At 39.8% G+C, this 22,595-nt stretch overlaps 1 protein-coding gene across 4 annotated transcripts in view; it reads left to right on the forward strand.

Moving 5' to 3' along the window:
* Positions 1–12,579, forward strand: part of ATG10 (autophagy related 10) — a 224,620-nt gene extending 212,041 nt beyond the window's left edge. For all 4 annotated transcript variants that reach the window (XM_030846998.2, XM_060295973.1, XM_030847007.2 and 1 more), the window contains exons 6-8: positions 8,186–8,283; positions 8,952–9,067; positions 9,392–12,579. In XM_030846998.2, coding sequence (XP_030702858.2) covers positions 8,186–8,283; positions 8,952–9,067; positions 9,392–9,429 — 252 coding nt within the window. In that variant the 3' untranslated portion in view covers positions 9,430–12,579. The remainder of the gene's footprint in view (positions 1–8,185; positions 8,284–8,951; positions 9,068–9,391) is intronic.
* The last annotated feature ends 10,016 nt before the right edge of the window (positions 12,580–22,595 follow it).

Raw genomic sequence — 22,595 nt, forward strand, 5'->3', positions numbered from 1 at the left:
ACATTTGACCCAGTGCATGGCTCACAATGGTGGTTGAATAAATGAAAAGAATCAATATCCTCAAAAGATACTAAAGAACTGATATAAATGAATAAGAAAACCAAACAAATTATATGAAAGGAAATAATAAAAATAAGTGCAGAAATTAGTAAAACAGAAGACAAAGGACTGATTGACAAAAGACACATATGATGGGACTGGCACATAGTAGGCACTCGATAAATATCTGATCAGTCAATAAAAAGCAACAGAAAACTATAAACGTGTATAAAAGATCTGAAAGGGAATTCACCAAATGGAATAAATCTGAGTTGGGCAGTTTTAGATAATTCTGTTTTTATTCATTGTTCTTTTCTGTATTTTCTGAACTCTCCATGTATTGCTTATAATTTTTATGAAAATACATTAATTTGAAATTTGAAAATATATATTTTTAAAGAAGTGGACTGGAGAGGATTAAAACCAGGGATGATCCTTGACACCAGCTCTGGTCAATGGAATGAGGAGGTACGGTGTATGAGCATGCACTTTGGATGCTCACTTGGATGACTGTAAGGCATAATCTCTTGGAACTTGTTCTCCAAAGTGGCAGTAATAAAGCCTATCTCAGAGTTATTGGGAAAGGGGACCCCTGCAAAGCTCTTAGTACAGTGCCTGATACTGTAGGTGCTCAGTGGCCATTTTCCTTTCCTAGCCTGAGGAGGCAGGATGAGGGAGATACCCTTCTCCATTTCTAAGGCATGTGCCCCGAGTGGAAGGCAAATTTGATCAGTCTGGAATGTGAAACTGGATGAAAGCTTAGCACGTGAAATTATATTTGTGCCGTCCTGGAGAGCCAAGAAAATTAAGAAATGAACCAAGTAACTCATCATATTTATGAGATATAAGAATGAAGGTGCAGTATTATCATTTCCTTATGATAGTCATATCTAATAGTTCTGAAACCAATTCACAGTATTCATGTCAGACTTATTTTATGAGACATTTAACCATTGCTAAATTAAATTTCATAAGAGATTGTGCTAAATTAAATTTCATAAGAGAATGTGCCACTATAACTCCTCTGGAGTTACAGAGATAGAAATCTGACCCATCATTTCTACTTTCACGGAAAACCATTTAGCAGAACTTTGTTCCAGTAGAAGTGTTTATTGAGTTGTAAGCCTAACACAGTTCATTGGCTGCCTGCATTTACACACTGACATTTTTCCCAGCGCAGATTTGCATCAGTTCATTAGTACTGACAGCAGATGGTAGCACTTTCACACAAATTTACCTTCTGAATTGATCTAAGAAATGTCACTAAAGCGATCCTGACAGTTTTGATGTTCTTCCATTTCTGAAAATGGTATGTTAAACAAATAAGGTGTAGGATTTTAGATTTTTTTAACTCCAGCACATAATTCCTAAACCAAGTAAAGATGCTTTTATCTCTGATTCTGGCTGTCTGAAGGAGAAAGTAGAAAATACAGATAATCCTTCCTGATAGTGTAAACCTTAAAAAATCTCCATTGCAGAAAAAAGGCTTTTGAAGAATATTATCCAGATTGTCTACACTGATCAAATGCCTCAAATTATTTGTAAATTCTCTACCTTACTTTGTCTGAATACAAATTGCTTGGCTTACAGGATAAGCTCATTGAATGTGACTGAAAAAAATAGTATTGGCTCAAGTCACAAGGCTAACTTTGATTAATAACATACTTAAAGGATTTATTTAACAACAAGAAGGACCTTTTGAGTTCTAAATGCTCTCAAAAACAATACCTTTACTAACATTCTAATGGCAGGAGCACAAGTTAGTACTGACTTAATTTGGCTAAAATACAGTAACTTTGTTCCATATAGTTTTATCTCCTCCCTTCCTTTGTGCTATTATTGTCATGTATATTACATTTATGTATGTTATAAACCCAACACTACAGTATTATAATTTTTGCTTATATAATCCTATGTCAAAGTAATTAAGAGAAGAAAATATACTTAGCTCGTTTTTTATGTTTACCATTTATGATGCTTTTTATTTTTTCCTTTGGATTTGAGTTACCCTCTGGTATCTCACTAATACCCTCTGGTATTATTGCCTGAAGGACTTCCTTTAGTATATCTTATAGGCAAGTCAACTAGCAAGGAATTCTCTCAGTCTGTTCCTTGAGAATGTATTTACATTACCTTCATTTTTGAAGGACAGTTTTGCTGTATATAGAATTCTTGATTGACAGTTCTAGGGTTTTTTTTCCCCAGGACTTGAATATGTCTTTCTGCTGCTATGAGAAGCCAGCCATTATTGTATTCTTATTCCTCTTTATGTGATGAGTTCTTGCTCTCTTTGCTACTTTTAAGATTTTCTCCTGTCTTTGGCTTTCGGCCATTTGACTATGATGTGGCTAGGTGTGGATTTTTGTGTTTCTACTTAGGGTTTGTTGAGCTGCTTGTATCTGTAGCTTAAATGTTTTTCATCAAAGTTTAGAACTTTTCAGCCAGTATTTCTTCAAACATTTTGCCTGCCCTTTTCTCTCTCCTTTCCTTCTCAGACTCCTACTACAGGTATGCTGGTATGCTTGGTATTGTCCCACAGGTCTCTGAGGCTTTGTTCTTTTTTCTTCATTTTTATTTTTCCCTTCAGATTGAATAATTTCTATTAACATATCTTCAAAATCATTAATTCTTTTTATTGCCATCTCATATCTACTGCTGAATCCATCTAGTGAATTTTTTATATCTGTATTGTACTTTCCAACTCCAAACTTTTATTTGGTTCTTTTTATAGTTTGTGTTCTTTGATTGAGATTACCTATTTGCAGAGTCATTATCATAATTTTCCCCTTTTAACTCTTTAAATATAGTTTTCTTTAATTCTTCAAACAAATTTATAATAGCTGCTTTGAATTCTATGTAAATCTGATAACCAGGCCCACTCAGAGTCAGTTTTTATTAATAGATTTTTTTCCCTTTGTGTGTATCTTTTCTGTTTCTTTGCCTGTCTCATAAATTTCTTTGAAAACTAGACAATTTAGGTAATATATTGTAGCAATTCTGGATTCCTATATTTTCCCCTGAGGGTTGTCTCTTTGTTATTGTTGCTGTTGTTTTTGTTTGTTTGTTTTAGTAGCTTTCCTAGGTTTTACCTGCAGAATTTGCCTACTCTGTAAGTGTGGCCATTCATGTCTCTATTTTGTCTTTCATTCTTATTTTCATGTTTTTGCCTGACTTCCACAGGGTCACCAGCTCTATCTGCATACCTTGCTGGTTAGCCAGTGATTGGACAGAGGTTGTGCTTATATACCTCAGGCCTATAAGCCTTCCCTCATTTGTTCATGGATGTGTGTGGGTTGGGAGCACATCCAAATTTCAGTTAATGTTCAAGTTGTCATCAGCTTTTACTTTTCATCAGGCCTTCTTGTACCTCCCCTGAACATGTGCTTAGTTCCCATCAGCCCAGGATACCTGGAGAACTTACCTAGCCCTTCTACAACTGTCTCACCTCCAAGATCTCCCTATTAGATTCTGTTGCTAATGCCACCGGGCAGTAGTTTTCTTTGACTGTTGGAAATCAAGTCAGCCCTGCTAGCAGCACAGCTACTGATTCTCATGGCCAGCTCCACTCCCATAAAACTTCCCTGTTGAGGAGCCAGGTGGAGGTCGGGGAGAGTATGAGAGTATTTCTAGGCAAGAAGGCTGAAGACTCTCTCTGTGTCTGACTTGAGGTTCTAGCAGCTTTTCATGAGTTAAACACTTACCAAATTTTTTATTTGCCTTTGGTTGATTTCCATATCCCAGAAGTGGGTTTTTTTGGACAATTTTGTTCAGTTTTAAACTTGTTTTTCAAGGAAATTTGTTGACCTCTATATCATTCTGCTATAGCTAGAAGTCTACTCCTATTGTTATTTATTTATAAAACTTTTCTCAAGAGATTACACAAATGTCCCTTATTATAATTCCTATTGTAAGGAGATCAACATCTCATAGCTTGGCTTTTTTAAACCAACGCATCTTACCAAAACAATATAATTTTCATGTTTAAAATACAATTTAAACATTTGATTTTTAAAGGCAGTCGTTGCTTTAAATATATTCTATCTAATTATATAAATATAAGTTCTTAACATAATAAAAGACAAAGAATTTTTTTTAATGTCGCCAAACCTGTATTAAAGAACTGTCCAAGCTGATCTAAAAGCTCTTCTAAGGCATGAAAGTCCCTATTATTTAAAAAAGTGTTTCACATAAGCATTACCATGCATTTTATTAGAATATAACCTTAAATGCTAATATAACTGTTTTTATTTTGTTTGAGGAAAAATGAATATTAAAATGCTGTAGATTACTGAAGGGTTTTTGAAGTGCCTGAACTTGTATTTTAATTTAAATTCTTTAAATTATTTTCCATTAATTTGTCCTGAATACCAATATATTGATAATTCTAATTGCCATATATATTGTACAAAGACTTTTTAGTAATTTAGAGTTTTCTTGCCCTTGGTTATAACCAGTTGTCAAATGTTCCTAAACATTTAGACACTGGTCAGTGATATTTTTCCTGTGCTGCATAACTCTATAGGAGCTTTTTGTTTTTACATATTGAAATTGGACTTTGTTATAGGGTATTATAAGACCATATTCTGGATGTCTGAGTGCTACTATCCTTGTCTGTTTAGATAACAATGGGTTTAATAATAATAGCCAACTAAGTGCTTATTATATATGCCAGGCACTGTTTTGAACAGTTTTCTGGCATTTTTTCATTGAAGTAACACAGTCAGTCTATGAGGTAGATACTATCATTAGTCCCAGTTATCAGATAAGGAAACAGAGACATGAAATGATTAAGTGGTTTGCCTCAAAGCTCACAGCTACTGAGTAGTGGAGCAGAACTTAAGTCTTAACTACAGATCCCAAGCCTGCTCTTATCTACTTGCTATATGGAGTGAGCAAAAGATGACTTGTAGACATGAAGTCCAAGTCTTTACTAAGGAGCATCCAATAAGCAGAGCTACAATGTGACATGGGCCGACATCTGCTTAGAAAATGGACCCCTGAACTTTAAGTGTGTCTGTAACTCTCAGATGTATGTTATACTCTGATGTGGTTATTCTTCTGAGGTCTTGTAAACGTTAGGCCACAGACCTGTAAGGAAGAGGCAAGGTCTTGTCTATATGATGAAGCCATTCCTTATGAGAGTTACCATCTCCTCAAGGAGACTGAATTATTAGGGGTTAAGATCCTTGGAGGACACTCTTGCATAGTGGTTGTGAGTGCTTCCACCCACCATGCAGGCCAGAAAGGGAAAGCCCAGCCAAGATCTCTTCCTAGTGTCCCCCATGACTCAAATGGGCCTGGGAGCCCCAGTATTGTAACACTCTGGATCTTTTAGAGCCCTGTTGCTTAGTGTTCTGTTACCCTTTCAGTATTCCCAGGCTTTCAGAAGAGTCTTGTTTGACTAGTCCATTCCACCTCAGCTACAGGAAACTTGGGCTCAAGTGTTTAAAGTTGGGGGAGTTTCCCCATGAGCGTGAAAGTGGCCATGGGAAACAAGGGCTGCCAAGGGGAGGGTGAGTCCTGGAGGAGTGGAGGCATGGCTGAGCTGACTCTCCCCTTCATGAGTGTTCCATGTAATGCCATCCTTGGAGGTCTAGGTTTCATTTTATTAAAGAAGGTAACATGTCTTCACAGATTTGGTTCCTGCTCTTCATTCTTTCCAGTGTTTACTACACAAGTAATCCAAAAAGAATTTAGACTAAATTTAACCTTTTAAATCTCAGCTCTATAAGCAATAATTATTTTAGTCCAGGATGATTCTAAAATTCTTTCACATTTCCTGTGTACATTTCCCATACTCATTTCCCTTTATGGTCTTCTGTATCCATCAAGTTTCTCTGCACGGTTGGGTTTTTCTTGCCATTCTGATCTCTTTTTAAAGATCACCTCTTCAGTAAGGCCTTCCCTTTCACCAAATCGAAATTATTACCAGAGTTCCTCCAAAATCACATTACCCTGTTTGGTTTTATTCATAGCACTTACTATTATCTAGATTATCCTGTTTACTTATTTGTTCTATGTGTTTATTGGCTGTCTCCTGCACTGGAATGTAAGTTCCATGGGATCAGGGACTTGGTTTATCTTAGAAATAGTGATCTCTGTAACTAGATCCAGAACTATTCCTGCAAGACACATAAGAGATGATCACTAGATATGTGATGAATTAATAAAATATTAGTTTAAGGCAGGTAAGGGGAGCCAGAGTCAAGTTGGACAAGAGGACTTGTGATAAGCATAACACATCTGGGGCTGTGACCCCAGCATCTGGTTAGGGACAGAAATGAGGGGTAGGGAGAGAGCAGGAGATGGGAGCTCAAGCTCTGTGTGAGAATCAGGACCCTGGGCAGAGACATCCAGAGGTGGCACTCAGGGAGACATACTCCAACCTACTCCCAGTGGATAGCTCAGCCCTCACCACACGCGCACACGCGTGCTCACAAACACATGCATCTCCATGCCCAATGTCACCCATACAAATGGAACTATTCCTCCCATTTCTTATGGTTGGGTGTGTTCACTTGTGCACAGCCATGAATGTTTTAGGGTTGGACAGTGGAGGCAGCAGGATACAATTCTTCCCATGGACAGCTCTGAGTTCAGCTTCTCCTTGGACTGACTGAGAAGAGAAGAAGCCAGGAGAAGAAGCTAGGCAGCCCCTAGTCGAGATCCAGCCTACAGGCTTGTTTTATTTGGCCCACACCATGTTTTTAAAAAAATGTGCCCATATTTAAATTTAGGGGGTTTTGCATAAAAATCTGGATTTCTAGGTTATTTTGACAAATGGGAAGACCTTGCACACCAAGCCTGCACCCCACATGGCACAGCTGGCTGAAGCAGAGTGGCAAGCACAGCCTCTGCTGGGCTCTCCAGGTCCCCACAGTCCTTGTCACCTGCTGGTGTAGTTAATTGGCCTCACCCCTTCGGGTCACCTGTCTGGTCTTCATAGGTAGTTGTCTTGGTCTCTTTGGGCGGCTATAGCAAAATAACACAGATTGGGTAGTTGATATACAACAGAAAGTTATTTCTTACGGTTCTGGAGGCTGGAAGTCTGAGACCAGGTTTAGGTCTCTGTGTCCTCACATGGCAGAAAGGGGCAAGCTAGCCCTCTGGAGCCTCTTTTATAAAGGCATTAATCTCATCATGAGGGCTCCACCCTCATGACCTAAGCACTTCCCAAAGGCCCTACCTCCTAATACCATCACACTGGGCATTAGGATTTCAGTGTATGAATTTGTGGGAACACAAACATTCAGATCATAGCAGCATTTGGGTTTGCAATCTCTGGCATAATGGCTAATGCACAATGTAAGCAATTGATAAATTTATCAACAATAATTGTTTTTGCATTGGTAGAATTTCTGCATAGATCACTCACTATATAGAAACCTTCTAGGGCTCCCCAATGCTTGCCAAATTATGTTCACATCCCTAACTTGGCAGCAGTCTGACCTGTATCTTACATCCAGTCATTCTCTCATAAAGGCAGTGGAGTTCCGTCTTACGGACTTTGAACTTACAGAAACAACCCCGTAGGCTTGGGGGAGACAGAAGGAGAGACATAGATAAACAGAGAAACTCAGGGAGAGACAGACAGACAGACAGAAGCAGTGCAATTTAAATAGTGCCAGCTGGTCCCTTCTTCCACACCACCACCTATCCCGTCTACTCACTGGACATGTGCCCACTGGCACTGGATGCAGTTATGCCTGAAACAATTAACATGTTGACAAAATTTATGTAAGAAAATATGTGAATGATTTTGGTCCCCTTACCATTGAAAAAGAGATGAATGAAATGCATTGTTCAGATGGTCAGGCTCCTGGACTTCATGGATATCCTTGAGTTAAAACTGAAGAATAATTATAGGCCAAAGGAAACACTAGCTAAAGAACAGTTAGAGGGAACTGATAAATGTATTTGCAGCTTGTATTGAGTGTCTGTCCTTTATCGATAGTTTCTTCTCACCAACTTTTTCTCATGTTTGGGTCATGAATTATATTTCAAAATAGAAATCAATCTGTATCTTAATTTTATAACTTGAAATTTAAAACAAACCTTTATCTTAAAGGAGTAAACCAGATTATGGATTTTAACTTTTTCAAGGTAACTTAAGCTGGCAATCCTGGGCCAACTCTGATTCTTACAGGAGCATCCGATACTTGGACAACCCTTTTTTGTACTTCATCCCTGCAAGACGAATGAATTCATGACTCCTGTGTTAAAGAATTCTCAGAAAATCAATAGGTAAGAAACACCATCAAGCTACATTGGCTTTCACTCTTATTTTAAAAGTGTAAATCTTTTTATGTGATTCTAAAAGCTAAGCTAAAAAAGAAATATTCTTTGTAATAATAGTAATGGCTAACATTTATTGATTTTTTTTTTTTTTTTTTTTTACTGTGTGCTAGGCACTGTTCTAAGTATTTCAGATATAGTAAAGCACTGGATTCCTGTAACACCCCTCCGAGCTAAGGACCATTATTTTGCCCAGTTTGCAGAGGAGGAGGCTAAAGCACAGAGGGGCTAAATGACTCCGCTAAGGTCACACACCTAGTTAAGCAGTAGAACTGGCATTTGAACCCAGGCACTTTTGCCTCCAAGCCATGCACTTAACTGCACTCTGCTACCTTAGCTAATGTTGTCAATTGCATCAACTTGGAATCATCGAGGGAAGTCAGGAGCCCCAGTGCCTTGACCTTCCCTTTAACTGCTTTAGTGAGGGATGGATCCTCAGCCTCTTTGGCCCTCGAGTCCCTGTTAAGCAATGGGCTGGCATTTGGAAATGCTGAGATTCCAGGTGCTGAGCGCACGTCTTTGAAGAAAGCCTCATTTCTATGATTGTTGGTAACTGATTTTCTACCACTCAAACAACTACAATGGAAACAGTTTTCTGTGTTTCACTTGTTTCCCAGGAATGTCAACTACATCACGTCATGGCTGAGCATGGTAGGGCCAGCTGTCGGGCTGAATCTGCCTCTGAGTTACGCCAGAGCAGCCTTTCAGGATGAAGGAAACGTCGACAGACAAGGTAAAAAGAGAAGCCTGCGCTGCATGTTTCACTGTTGCAAAGATCCTGGTGTCTCTTCTGCACTTGGATATGTCGTCCCTGCTGGCACCACCGTGTATTAAGTCTGCTTTCATCTTTAACGGACTGGGCACTGACTTGTTTGTTTAGTTTTCCAACCAATCAGCACCCACTCATTTAGGAAGCTTTTGGCTTTGCTATAATAACACTCACCCAACCACAGAGCTGAGTGGTTTTATTTTAGAATTGATATTCTTGAAACAAGTCTTTACTGCTCAGTTAACCTTCTTTTATTTTCTTGGCTTTTGTTTTGTTCTTGTTCTTCAGATTCTTCTATTGAGCCAAAGAGCTTAGAAGAACGCTGAGAGTTTACGTGGCCGTCCCTGGTTTTAATGGGACCAATATGGTGTGAGATTCAGATCACCGAGATTTTGACGTGGATTTTTTTCCCCTTGGAAGCAAATGTCTGCAGCAACTGATGTACTCTATGTTTAGAAGACACACTGCAAAGACACAAATCACTATAAATAGCAAAAAAGGAATCTAACTTGGTAATAGAAATACTGACATCATCAGGGCACTTCCAGGTCGTTCCCTCATGTCTCTGAGACTCATTCTCTTCACCTTTAATTTGAGAATAACAAGCTACCTCACAGGGTTGCTGTGTGAAGCACATGAGAGCCTTAGTGTATGAGAAAATACGGTAAAGTATTATGCAAATATTCATTAAATGGTCACCTTTCTTATATTTGATTGTCATTCACCTAGGCTGTCAATAAGTTTAATAGTCAGTAAGATATTAAGATGAACCATAGAATTTTTGGTTTGGGGTTGCCTGTTTTGTTTTTCATTTTAACTTGCTAGGGTCTTAAACTAAGAGAAAAAAGTAACTGACTCTTTAGAGCATCTAGATTAGTGTCTGTCAGTGGGGGATGCACTTTAGAGTCACTTGAGGATCTTTTACAATTACAGACGCTGGGGCCACCTGCTGGAACAGCCCCTCTGGGGTGATTCTGATGCACATGCTCCTGAAGAAGTTCTGGTCTGGATGTACCTTTCAAGTGGCATTTATTTGTGTTGCTTTGGTCTCCCAGTAGGTCTTTTCCAATTCTGTGCATAGCTCCTGCAAGATGGACTTACTTCCTAACATTGCCCGGACCTTGCCCCGAGAATCTGTATAGCAAGGAAGTCTAGGAGGCATTTGGAGAGGCGGCCTACTTTGGAGAAGCAGTTAGGATGAGGGGATTATCTGCTGGCGAATAGCAGAGGACAGCGACAGCCCTGTGAGTCTCTAGGTTAAGGGCTGTACTCTCACGAAGGGAACAGAAGTAGAGAAAGGGTTAATCAAACTGCTGGAAAAGCTAAAAGCAAATTTTAAAACGCTGAGCTGCACATATTCTTGCTGGGATGAGAGCCTGCTTACATGCTTGTTGGGCATTTTGGTATTTACCAGTTAACATCTTTTCAGCTTCTGCAAGGGATTTCCACCTCCCACCCCCGACTCTCCCTAATGTAAACACAGATTTCTCAGCAAGTCATTTCTCAAGCCATGTCATTTCTAGGGTAAAAAAAAAATTGTAATAATGTGTCATCTGGATGATGTACTCGTCTGGAAGTACTAGTTATCCTTTTTGAACAGATTCTGAGATGATAGTAGTCTGTCAGTTTGGGGGCAGTGTGTAGTGTCTTTTCTTTTTTTTATAAATTTATTTATTTTATTTATTTATTTTTGGCTGTGTTGGGTCTTCGTTGCTGTGCGTGGACTTTCTCTAGTTGCCACGAGCGGGGGCTACTCTTCTTTGCGGTGTGCGGGCTTCTCATTGCAGTGGCTTCTGTTGTTGCGGAGCACAGGCTCTAGGCAGGCGGGCTTCAGTAGTTGCAGCACATGGGCTCAGTAGTTGTGGCTTGCAGGCTCTAGAGTGCAGGCTCAGTAGTTGTGGTGCATGGGCTTAGTTGCTCTGCGGCATGTGGGATCTTCCCAGACCAGAGCTTGAACCCATGTCCCTTGCATTGGCAGGTGGATTCTCAACAACTGCACCACCAGGGAAGCCCTAGTTTCTTTTTTTTAAGTTAATTTTTTTTAATTCCCTGATTGATGAAGACCTAAAAACTCACCAGTGGCAGAACAAAGTTCTGAAGAGCTCCTGTAGGTTGTAGAGACCACCCTCCCCAGACAGATGCTTCTCCTCAAGCAGCTCTATTTTTTTCAGAATTTTTTTCACTTAAACTTTTAATTTTTGGTTGATAAAAATTTCCCTTTTTTAAGAATACAGTTAAATAACAGACTGTTATCCCAACTGTCATAAAATTAGAAAATATTTTGTTTTGTCAAAGTAACAGTTCTTTCTCTGCAACATGAGGATTTTTCTTCTTCGGGGTTTCCTCTCCAGCCAATACAATGCAAAGCCCCTTCAGTGAGGAACAAGACTGGTTAAAGCTGCTACAAGTCAGTCTCCTAAACTCTACTTTTGTGTGGTCTTGGAAAAACCATTTCACCTCTTTGGTCCTCAGAGTCTTCATCTGCACCATGAGGAAGCTCAGCCATGTGACTTGTGAGGCCCACCTGACTCTTGGGTCTGTGAAATTGGGAGAAGTCTAGGGAGCTGGACTGTGAGGTTGGTTTGCTACTAGCTGCATGGCTTGAGCTAATTTTCTTAATCTCCGTTAGTCTGTTACCACTTCTGTTTTAAAAAGTCCGTTAATATCAATCCCACTCACCTAACAAGGGCACAGAGATCGAAATGGTGAGTGAGTCTGAATGCGCTGCATAACTAACACAGTGCCGCACGGAGTCAGCGGGAGAGGGTAATCTGCCCTGCTGCCGTCGAGGCACATGCCTGCTCCTTCCCACCTCAGTTTGGGCCTGACTTCTCCCCAGGCGAATGGGCTCCTGGTCGGGCGCCTTCTCTGCCCACAGCCTGACTGTCCCTCATGCTGGTTCTCACCTGGAAGTGTTTCCCTCCCCATCTCTCTGCCCAATTCTCAACCCGCTATATGTGATCCACTCTTTACAAAGCCATCTCTGACCACCACAGCCCCCCGTGTTGGACCTCTCCCTTTGTTATCCCTGTACTTATTCATAGAAGCATTTAACTCTCTCCTTTTCACTCTGATTTGATGGATAATAAGTAACTTCTTGAGCCACTTTTTTGGGTATGTTGTAAGGTGGCATTCAGGAAGGGTTGCTGTCTGCCCCTCGTAAGTGATCCAGGGAAAGCTTTCAGTCTGGGGACCCGAGTGTGTGGGCTAGTTCTTTGAGTAACCATGGAAGAGTCAGAGGGTGTGCTGATCATCAGGTACTAGCCTACAATCTGGAGGTTAAAAAAATGAAACTACCACCCCCCACCCAATATGTATAAGATAAGGAGGAAAAAAAAGTCAGAAGTGGGTTTTTGCATCCATTTCTCCCAAGATAGGTATAGTTTTTCTTAATACTCTAAAGATATTAGGAAACAGAGATCTGCATTATCAAAACTAGTTCTTCACATATATATGGAATCTAAAAAAAAAAAGTTCTGAAGAACCTAGGGGCAGGACAGGAATAAAGACACAGACATAGAGAATGGACTTGAGGACATGGGGAGGGGGAAGGGTAAGCTGGGACGAAGTGAGAGAGTGGCATGGACATATATACACTACCAAATGTAAAACAGCTAGTGGGAAGCAGCCGCATAGCACAGGGAGATCAGCTCGGTGCTTTGTGACCACCTAGAGGGGTGGGATAGGGAGGGTGGGAGGGAGACGCAAGGGGGAGGAGATATGGGGATATATGTATATGTATATGTGTAGCGGATTCACTTTGTTATACAGCAGAAACTAACACACCACTGTAAAGCAATTATACTCCAATAAAGATGTTAAAAAAAAAAACAAAGAAAAACTAGTTCTTACATAATTCAGAGAGCTGATATTCCAGTGAGTTGGAGTTTTGGGGGGATTAAAATCTGAGAGTAAGAATATGCAAAGATTCACTTCAGCAGATACTTACTGAGTTCCTCTTGTGTGCTGAGCCCTAGGCTGGGTGGCAGGGGCAGCAGACCGAGAGCCCTGACCCGGCTCATACGAATGCCCCAGTCCAGTGGAGAAGACAGACAAGGAGAAGATTGATGGCACGACGTGTGTTGTAGCGGAGGTGTGGAAAGCAAGCACCAGGGAAGAGTCACAGAAGAGGAATGTGAGTAGAGTTGTGAGAAACTTAGGATTTAGCCAGGCCAAGAATGGAGGAAGGAAAGACCTTGAAGTTGCATGTGGGGAAGTGGTAAAGAGTGAGGCTGGCTAGCAGGACTGGGGCCAGGTCTGGAGGAGCCTTTATTGCCACACTAATGATTTGTATTTGGCCTGAAAACCACAAAGAGCTGCTGAGGGAATTCAAGTAAAACAGTTAAGGTGATCATATTTGTATTTCAGAAAGGACTCGTATTTTTAAAAGGACTAATCACACATACACTTTGTTGGTTTTTTCACCAGCAGGCACTGGCCCACAAACTTTAGAAGAAACAGGAGTGCAGAAAGGGCTGGGAGTATGTCAAGGACAGTTTTTGAATTTTGCCTAGCACCTTTCAAAGCAAAACCTGCCAGTGTCCTGAAAAGTCTGAGTCCTGGTTTACTGTGTTATTTGGGGCAAGTCACTGCACCTCTCTGAATCTCTGTTTCCTAACGTATTAAATGGAAGGAAGGGTATTAGATCAAGTAAAATCAATTTACTGGATTATGACCAGTATTTTTTTTATGAAATAGAATATGTCTAGGAAAAGCATTCCCTGGGTTTCCTTTACTGTCACAATACTATCATACAGCACATCTGACACTAGATGTTATGGGTTTTCCACACATCAGACAAGTCTGCAACACCAGCTAAGTGTTCTACAATTTAGTTCAGTTCTCACACCATCTACCTGAAGTTAGCATCAGATCCTCCAGGTTAAGTGTTCAGTCCCATAAGACTGCCCCACTTAAGATACCAGTTGCAAGTCCCAGATTGTCACCTGTATTTCTAACTGACCAGCTATAAATCTGGGTTCCAATGACCCCCCTCCTTGGGTCCAGTAATTTTCTAGAATGACTCACAGTACTCAGGGAAACACTTACTTATGCTTATCAGTTTGTTATATAACAAAGGATATGATAAAGGATACAGAGGAGGAGCTGCACAGGTGAGGTCCGGAAGGGTCACAAGTGCAGGAACTTCTGTCCCCCTGTGGTTGGGGAGCACCACCCTCTTGGCATGTAGACGAGTTCACCACCCTGGAGGCTCTCTGAACCATGTACTTTTGGAATTTTTATGGAGGCTGCATCACATAGGCATGATCAATCATTAACTCCACTGCTAACCCTTCTCCCCTTCCCGGATGATGGGGGATGGGGCTGAAAGTTCCAAGCTTTTAATCAGGGCTTGGTCTTCCTGGCGACCAGCTCCCATCCTGAAGCTATTCAGGAGCCCACCAAGAGTCAACCCATTAGAACAAAAGCCACTTCTATCACCCGGGAAGTTCCAAGGCATTTAGGAGCTCTGTGCTAGGAACTGGGGCAAAGACCAATATATGTTTTCTGTTAGTTCACAAGTACATAGAAAAAAGTGCATTGCACATAGTGACGGTACCATTGTTTTGTGAAACTTTGATTTCAACTAGAAGTAGAAACACACACATATAAAATCTGTGTCTATGGTGTGTGTGTGTGTGTGTGTGTGCACTAGGTTGTGATGTAAACGTATCTCTAACTCCAGGGAGCAGAGATTTGAAAACTAATAGGCAAATAAACTCCCTTCCAATTCTAAGACCTTTGATTCCCTTCTTATGCTGCTGACCAGTAAGTTGCTAAAGGTTGTTCTGGAAGGTATAGGGAATACTTAACTATTAGCATGCCCATGGAACTGGGCTACTTTGATATGCACATAGGTTCTGGAAGCGCCCCTTCTGGGTTTTTATAGGGCTTGTCTGTAAAAGTGCTTTCACATTTTTATTCTTAAATTTCTTAGTGTTCTTTAAAGCAGTTCTGTAATGTAAACCCCTTGCTTTTGTCTAACTTTTGTGTTGTCAATAGCGACACCTAGTGGTAAAAGAGTCCTATTGCAAATATCTTGTACAGACTTAGAGCTGAAAAGTGATTTTAGAGATCACCAAGTCCCATTTTGTAAATTATTAAAAACAAACTGGAAACTCACATGTATTCCTACATTCATATAAACTTTACATGAGAATAAATAAAACCTATGGCTAGGTGGTGATTTCTTGGGTTACTTTAAAGCTTTTCAAATACCCAGAGATCACTGTTAGTAATAACAGCGAAGCAGAAATTTAACAAAGCATGCCCTGATAGGCTAACAGGAAGTCATAGTTCAGTATATCTGCAGCCGTTGGTGCATTGGTATTTACACATGCATGCCAGATCTTCAGGGTTTAGTATGGTGCCTGGCACTTGGTAGTACTCAATAGATCTCTGTGGAATGTTTGTGTATGTGGGTGATCACTGAGCCCAGGGGACGCCTCTCATGGTTTCCATTCTGCAGACGCTAAGGACTGGACCTGTTTTGCTCCTGGGAACTGACACCCACTCCTCTATCCTTTGAGAAGATTCATTTCCCCTGCCACCAGCAGCAGAGTGGGAGAAGGTTTCCATAGCCCCCTCCTTCAGTAGGTTCAGAGAGAGAATACCCAAGCCCTTTCCTGCGTAGTGAGAGGGAGATGGTTAAATATAGTAGCATATAGTAGTTAAGGGGAGTGAATTCATCTCCATGTATCAAAACAGGCAATTCTCGGGGCCTCCCTGGTGGTGCAGTGATTAAGAATCCACCTGCCAATGCAGGGGACACAGGTTTGAGCCCTGGTCTGGGAGGATCCTACATGCCGCGGAGCAGCTAAGCCCGTGCGCCACAACTACTGAGCCTGCGCTCTAGGGCCTGCAAGCCACAACTACTGAGCCCGCACACCTAGAGCCCATGCTCCTCAACAAGAGAAGCCACCGCAATGAGAGACCCGCGCACTGCAACGAAGAGTAGCCCCCGCTCACCACAACAGCAACAAAGTGTGTGTGTGTGTGTTGCGCACAGCAGCAAAGACCCAACGCAGCCAAAAATAAATAAAATGAAATAAATAAATTAAAAGAAAAAAAAACGGGCAATTCTCATAAAATGTTAAAACAGAAAACAAAAACTAGAGGCTAACTATGCATGCCACTTAACACTATATAAAAAATACACTAATACTACACATTTTCTGTAGTACATATAAAGTATATGTATCTAAAAACATTAAAGTGGTCAGAAGGACACACAAAACTTGTAAGAGAGGTTACCTCAGAGGTGGAGAGTGGGAACTTGGACTGGAAGTGATCAAAGAAGACTTGGGCTCTTTTTTAATGCAGTATACACATCTATCCAGAGACTGCAAAACTAAAAATTCACTAAAAAAAAAAGATTTTCGTCCTTATAGATAATTTGGAAGTCGCAGAAAAATTTGAAGGAGAAAATTTAAAACTTACTTGTGTTTATAACCCAGGGATACTACAGTTAAAATTTCGATATATTTTCTTGTTGTGGTTAAACATATTTAATTAGGATCATTCTGTATATGGTTTTACACCCTGATTTTTCCCACTTAACATTTTATGTGCAGCATTTTCCCATCATTTAACATTCTTTGAAGAAAAACAACTTAAAATGACTAGTATTTCTTTTAAATCAAAATGTACCAAATAGTTTTAGGGCTTTTGGGGTTGTTTCTAATTCTTCACTGTTTATTTAACATGCATTCAACTAGCACTTATTTCCTGCATGGTTAGGAGGACCTGTGCTAGGGATAGAGTGTTCAGTAGGGTCCCCCTCCCCCCAGGGCTTTCAAATGTAAGATATGTGTGCAGAAATAGTTGCTCACATTATGTTTCTCTGGGTTACACTGTTACTAAGGGAATGAAGGGATCAAAGGATATGGAATGTTTTAGGATTTTTGATTCATGTCGCTAAACTGTTCTACCAGTAAGGCTACACGAATTTACATTCCCCAAAGCAGTCTGTGTTTTACCATTTCCTAAAATCAATGAAAATGATTTTAGTTTATTGTGCTTTTATTATTGAACTGATCATTTTTCTCATCTAGTCTTGCTAAAATTTGCATGGATTCTCAGCTTTGTTCCTTCCTGATGTGTTACATATGTCTCAGTGCTCCTAGGGTTAGTTTCCAGCTTCTTTATTGTCCACTTGATTGTTCCATATCTTCATTTTGCCCCTATCAGAGCTGACTGTACTGGTTCTACTATGACCAGAGAGAGTATGGCAGTTAAGCAATTAGGACATGTATGTAATTTAAAAAAATTATTATGGGAAATTTCATACATACCGAAAAGTAAATAGTACAATGAACTTTAACATACCTATAAATCAGAATCAGCAGTTACCAAGATTTTTGCCATATTTGCTTCATTTAACCCTTTTTTAAAACTTTATAGTTGCTTAAATATTTTAAAGCAAACACAAACGTTGTGTCATTTGTTTTTACAGGCACACACTGCACATTTTTTATTTGATCTATTCTGTCAAGTTTTACTTCAGTCTTAGGTGTTAAAACATCTTTGGGTTTTTGCCCTCTGCATTTATTCCTGAGGTTGGGGCTTTATACACCCTCTTTCTGATTCTGTATTTACCAGTGACATTGTGGAACTTTTCTCTAAAATGGCCCACTGCTCCATAAGTAGATTAGCTGGTGCCGTCAAAGCAGTATGTGAAATGTGCAGGTTGCAGGTTCTGCAGCCTGGATCATGCATCCGCATATCCTTACCACTCTGGGGACATTTCATAAATGATGTCAAATCACAGGCAACTTCTCACGACTGTTCTCAGCTGTGATTAAATTGGAAAATTATGTAATAATCTGCTCACTGATGTACAAATTTAAACAGTAGCTGGTTTCTTGGGAAGGAACCATTCAAAAATCTGAAAAATATATAGATCCCTTTTCCAGAAAAATGTATGTGTTGGGTATGTGTGTGTGTGTGTATGCATACACGCACAGGTACATATTTATATCAGAAAATTCTACATACAGTTTCAGGAGATTCCTAGACCCTCTAAAATATAATCCTAGATCAAGACTCTTAATCAAATCGTTCAAAATGGCTTTCTTCTATTACACACACACACATACACACACACACCCATACATACACACACACATCTATGTTATGTCATGGGCAGGAGGAAAAGGGGTATGGTGACAGGGGGAAAAAAACTACCTAATTATAAACATAAGAAAATGTGTAAAATATAGAATAAACAAAGTCAACTATTGTATATACTGGAATTAAAATTCTAAGGAAATACCTGGAATCTATCAGGAACCTAAGCAGGGGCAGTGTGGTCCAACTTACCTGCAAACACACACAAAAAGAGAATACCTGAAGCTGTCAAGCTATATAGAGAAAACATATCTTCTTATAAACTGGATAAACAAATTCACCAAGCTGTTGGGGGAGAAAGATATGACAAGACAATCTATTTCATGTCATTGTTTCCAAAGCAGGTGTTAATGGACAAAACGTGTTTCAACAAGTAACATTTCCCTCAACTGTTCTCAGCTGTGATGGACATAAAAAAGAATTATTTAAAATGTGGTTCACTCTGCCCCCTATTGTACAGGTTTAAACGTTCACTGGTTGTTAAAGAGGTAAGAAAGCATTATAATATATTTATCAGCATCTAACCTCATCTTATTTGAAAATTTGGGTATGCTCAGCATGTCCTACACTTGTAACCCAGCCAAGTAACATGACCCACTGTTCGACTTCTACTTAACTACAGTCAAAGAGGTTTAGAAAGCTAGACTTAAACAAAAACTCCTACACTGTGAGTACATTAGACTATTCATGTCAATAATTTATTACCACAAATAAGCAGATCACTGGTAAGGACCTGCAGAGGAAGCTGACACTTCTCAGACTGCAAGGTCTGAAGGGGTGATCGGGGGCCACAATTTCCTCCTCTCCCTCCTACAGGAAAAGCTCTCCTTATCGTCAGAATTGCTGTTTGAAAGCTTCAGATCCTCTGGGAAGCAAGGGAGGTCAATGATGTTCATCAAGCCTGGCTCAAGTTCTAAGGGCTGTATGTGAGTGGCTCCCTCATTTTGAAGATAGACACCACATACTGAAGGCTTAAGTGACAGTCTGAATGAGGTGGCAACTGTTTGTGTGCATATTTGGAAATGTTGGTTATCTGTCACTCCTGGGTCCCCTCAAATGATCACTCTAAAATATTCAGTTGTTAAATGTTTTAATACTTTGCTCTAAAACTCCTGTGGTGACAATACCATGACAATAAGCTTTAAAAAGTCCACTTCTTTTCCTCACATACTAGTAAATATAACATCATTTTACCAAATAATATGGATAGAAATTGTGCTAGAAACTAAGAATGCTTAGTACATCCTGCCAAGGCAGTCCCCCAAGTACAATATCATAAGAAATGTGAGTTAATACTTGGATGATCCATTTTATTTTAGACTTTATAGGTCAGAATAAAGATTATACAAGCAGCTGTTAGTGAAAATTTTATAGTAATATGGTAATTTATGACCTTAGTCTCTTTTCTCAACTTTGTGTAAAATCAATAAAGACATGTTAGCTACTTTGACAAACGTGAAACAGGCTCCAGGAATGTTACCCACAGATGACTATTATAACAAAATCCAGACATTTACCTGGAATGAATTCATCTACACAAAGATATACATTCAAATTTGCACAGCTGTCAAATTAGAACTGTCTCTCAGCTCTATCAAAAAATAAAAGGAAAAAAACCCCATATAGTTGAGGTATTATGTATTTCCATAATACAGTTTACAACAAAAACTCTTATTAAATACCCAGCATTATGTATGCCATAATTCACTAAGGAGCCACCTGTAAGGTAGTGTTTATTATTTTGCTATGAGGTGCATCTCCTACAGGAACAGTTTAGTTTAGAGGACAGATTATTTTTCTAGTTTCAGCTATGCCAATTACTTGGGCAAATTATTTCAAAAATACTTGAGCTATTTTTGGCTTCTGACTTATAAAATGAGGTGGCTGGAATAGAGCAGTAGTATCCCCATAACTGCGGAAAGCAAGGGGATAGCTTCATAAAGACTGCCTGATAGTTTGTCGATAAGACAGATTTTTTCCAGAAATACTGTAAAGATTGTTTTCCAGAAGATCAGGAGAATTTGTATAATCTAACAAATACCTTAGGGACTCTGACGTTCTGGATTTGGGAACCACAGGACTAAGTGATCTCCAGATTCTTTCTGCACTAACAATTTCTGATTTGTTTGAGGTTTGCTAGGCAAATGTAAGAGGTCACAGAATTTAAATATTTACTCATCCACAATTTTTAAACCTTTTAATTTGTAACTAAGACTCACAAGAAGTTGCAAAAACAGTATAGTTTGTATACTTCACCCAACTTCCCTTAATAACATACTTGATAACCAGAGTATATTTTCAAAACCAGTAAATTGACATTACAACAGTATTAACTAAACTACAGAACTTGCTTTATTTCATCAATTTTTATATGCACTTTGTGGGGACTATGAAATTCCATCACAAGTATTGATTTGTGTAAATGCCACCACAATCAGGACACAGGACTGTTCCATCACCACAAAGACACTCCCTCCTGCCAGTCTTTTATAGTTTGTCTCTATCCCCATCATTCATCCTTGGCAGCTACCCATCTCTTCTCCATTGCTATAATTTGTCATTTCAAGAAGTTCATATACATGAAATGATACAAGACATATGTAACCTTTTGAGATTGCCTTTTTGTACTTGGCATACCACTAAGATCCATAGAAATTGTTGCACGCAGCAAGTGTCTTTTACGACTGAGTAGCATTTCATTTATGGATGCAACCAGTTTATTTGCCCACTGAAGGACATTTAGGTTGCTTCTAGTTCTTGACTATCACAAATACAGTTGCCATGAACATCTGTGTACAGGATTTTGTGTGGGCAGACATTTCATTTCTGTGTGATAACTACCCAGGAGTGCAACTGCTGGATCCTAAGCATATGTTAACTTTGTAAGAAACTGCCAAACTTTTCTAGAGTGACTACCATTTCAGAGTCCCACCAACAATCCAGTTGCTCCACAGTCTTTCCAGTGCTTGGTATTGTCAGTATTTTTAATTTTAGTCATTTGCTAGGTGTATAGTGATATCTCCTTATGATTTTAATTTGCATTTTCCTAACGGCTGATGTTAATCATCTTTTCATGTGCTTGTCATCTCTTCAGTGAAATGTTTGTTCATTCGTCCATTTTGTAATAGGATCGTTTTCTTACTTTTGAGATTAGGGAGTTCTTCGTATATTTTGGATACAAGTCTTTTATTGGATATGTGACTTGCAAATATTGTCTCCCAGTCTGTAGTTTCTTTTCATCCTCTTGACAAGATATTTCACAGAACAAAAGATTTTAATTTTGATGAAGACCACTTTATCCTTTTTTTCTTTTTGTGGAACGTGCTTTTGGTGTAATCTCTTAGAACTCTTCACCTAACCCTAAGTCATGAAGATGTTTTTGTCTATAATTTTTACAGCTTTACTTTTTATATTGATATATGATCCATTTTGAGTTAATTTTTGTAAAAGGTGTGAAGTTTAGGTTGAAGTCCATTTTTCTGCTAATCAAAGTCCCCACTATCTATTGAAAAAAGTATCTGTCCGCCCCCAATTACTTTTGTATCTGTCACATAGCTGTTGGTCATACCTGTGTAAGTCTATTTCCAGTCTCCTAGTTTATTGATGTGTCTGTCCCTCCTCCGACACCACACCCTCTTGATTACTATAGCTACAAATTGTCTTAAAACCAGTTTGTGATTCCTCCACCTTTATTCTTCGTTTTTGATATTGTTTTAGCTATTCCAGTTCTTTTGCCTTTCCATACAAATTTTAGAATTAGCTTTTCTATTTCTACCAAAAAGAGCTGCTGGGATTTTGCTTAAATTTTGCACCCAAGGTTAGTGCCTCATTTCCCTCTCTAGAACTTCGAGAAGGATCCAAGAATGAAGGGGCTTTATTCACAGGTGGTGGGGGAGTAGGAGGTGGGATGAAGGGAATACACAGGAGGCAGAGGCAACTCACATCAGGGTCAAACATTTGGGTCTGAGGCACCTGTGGTGGATTTATGGGTCAGTCGTCACAGGACAGAGGCATCCTGGGTGTACCCAGGAGACAAGTGCGAACCATTGTAGCAGGGTGTCTTAACTCCCAGGCTTGTTCATCTTTATAGGTTTGGCTGAGGTCTCAGCGCTGCAGGAGCGAGACGCGGGAGTAGGTGGCTGTCTGTTCCACCCGGCCTTATAATCCGACCCCTCCTCCCTTCTGCGCGCCCGCCCCTGAGCAGAGCTCCCTACTGCCAGGGGCCCACCCTCCCGCAAGGGGTGCCCTCCCAGCACCTGAGCCCGGGGGTTAAACTGTGACCCTCAGCAGCCTCTTCTGTTACAGGCAGGCGAGGCCCAGGGGCTCCCCATTTGGCTCAATTACACCCATCTGGAAGCATCTG

The sequence above is a fragment of the Globicephala melas genome, chromosome 3 (genome assembly GCF_963455315.2).
Source record: "Globicephala melas chromosome 3, mGloMel1.2, whole genome shotgun sequence".
Lineage (NCBI taxonomy): Eukaryota > Metazoa > Chordata > Mammalia > Artiodactyla > Delphinidae > Globicephala > Globicephala melas.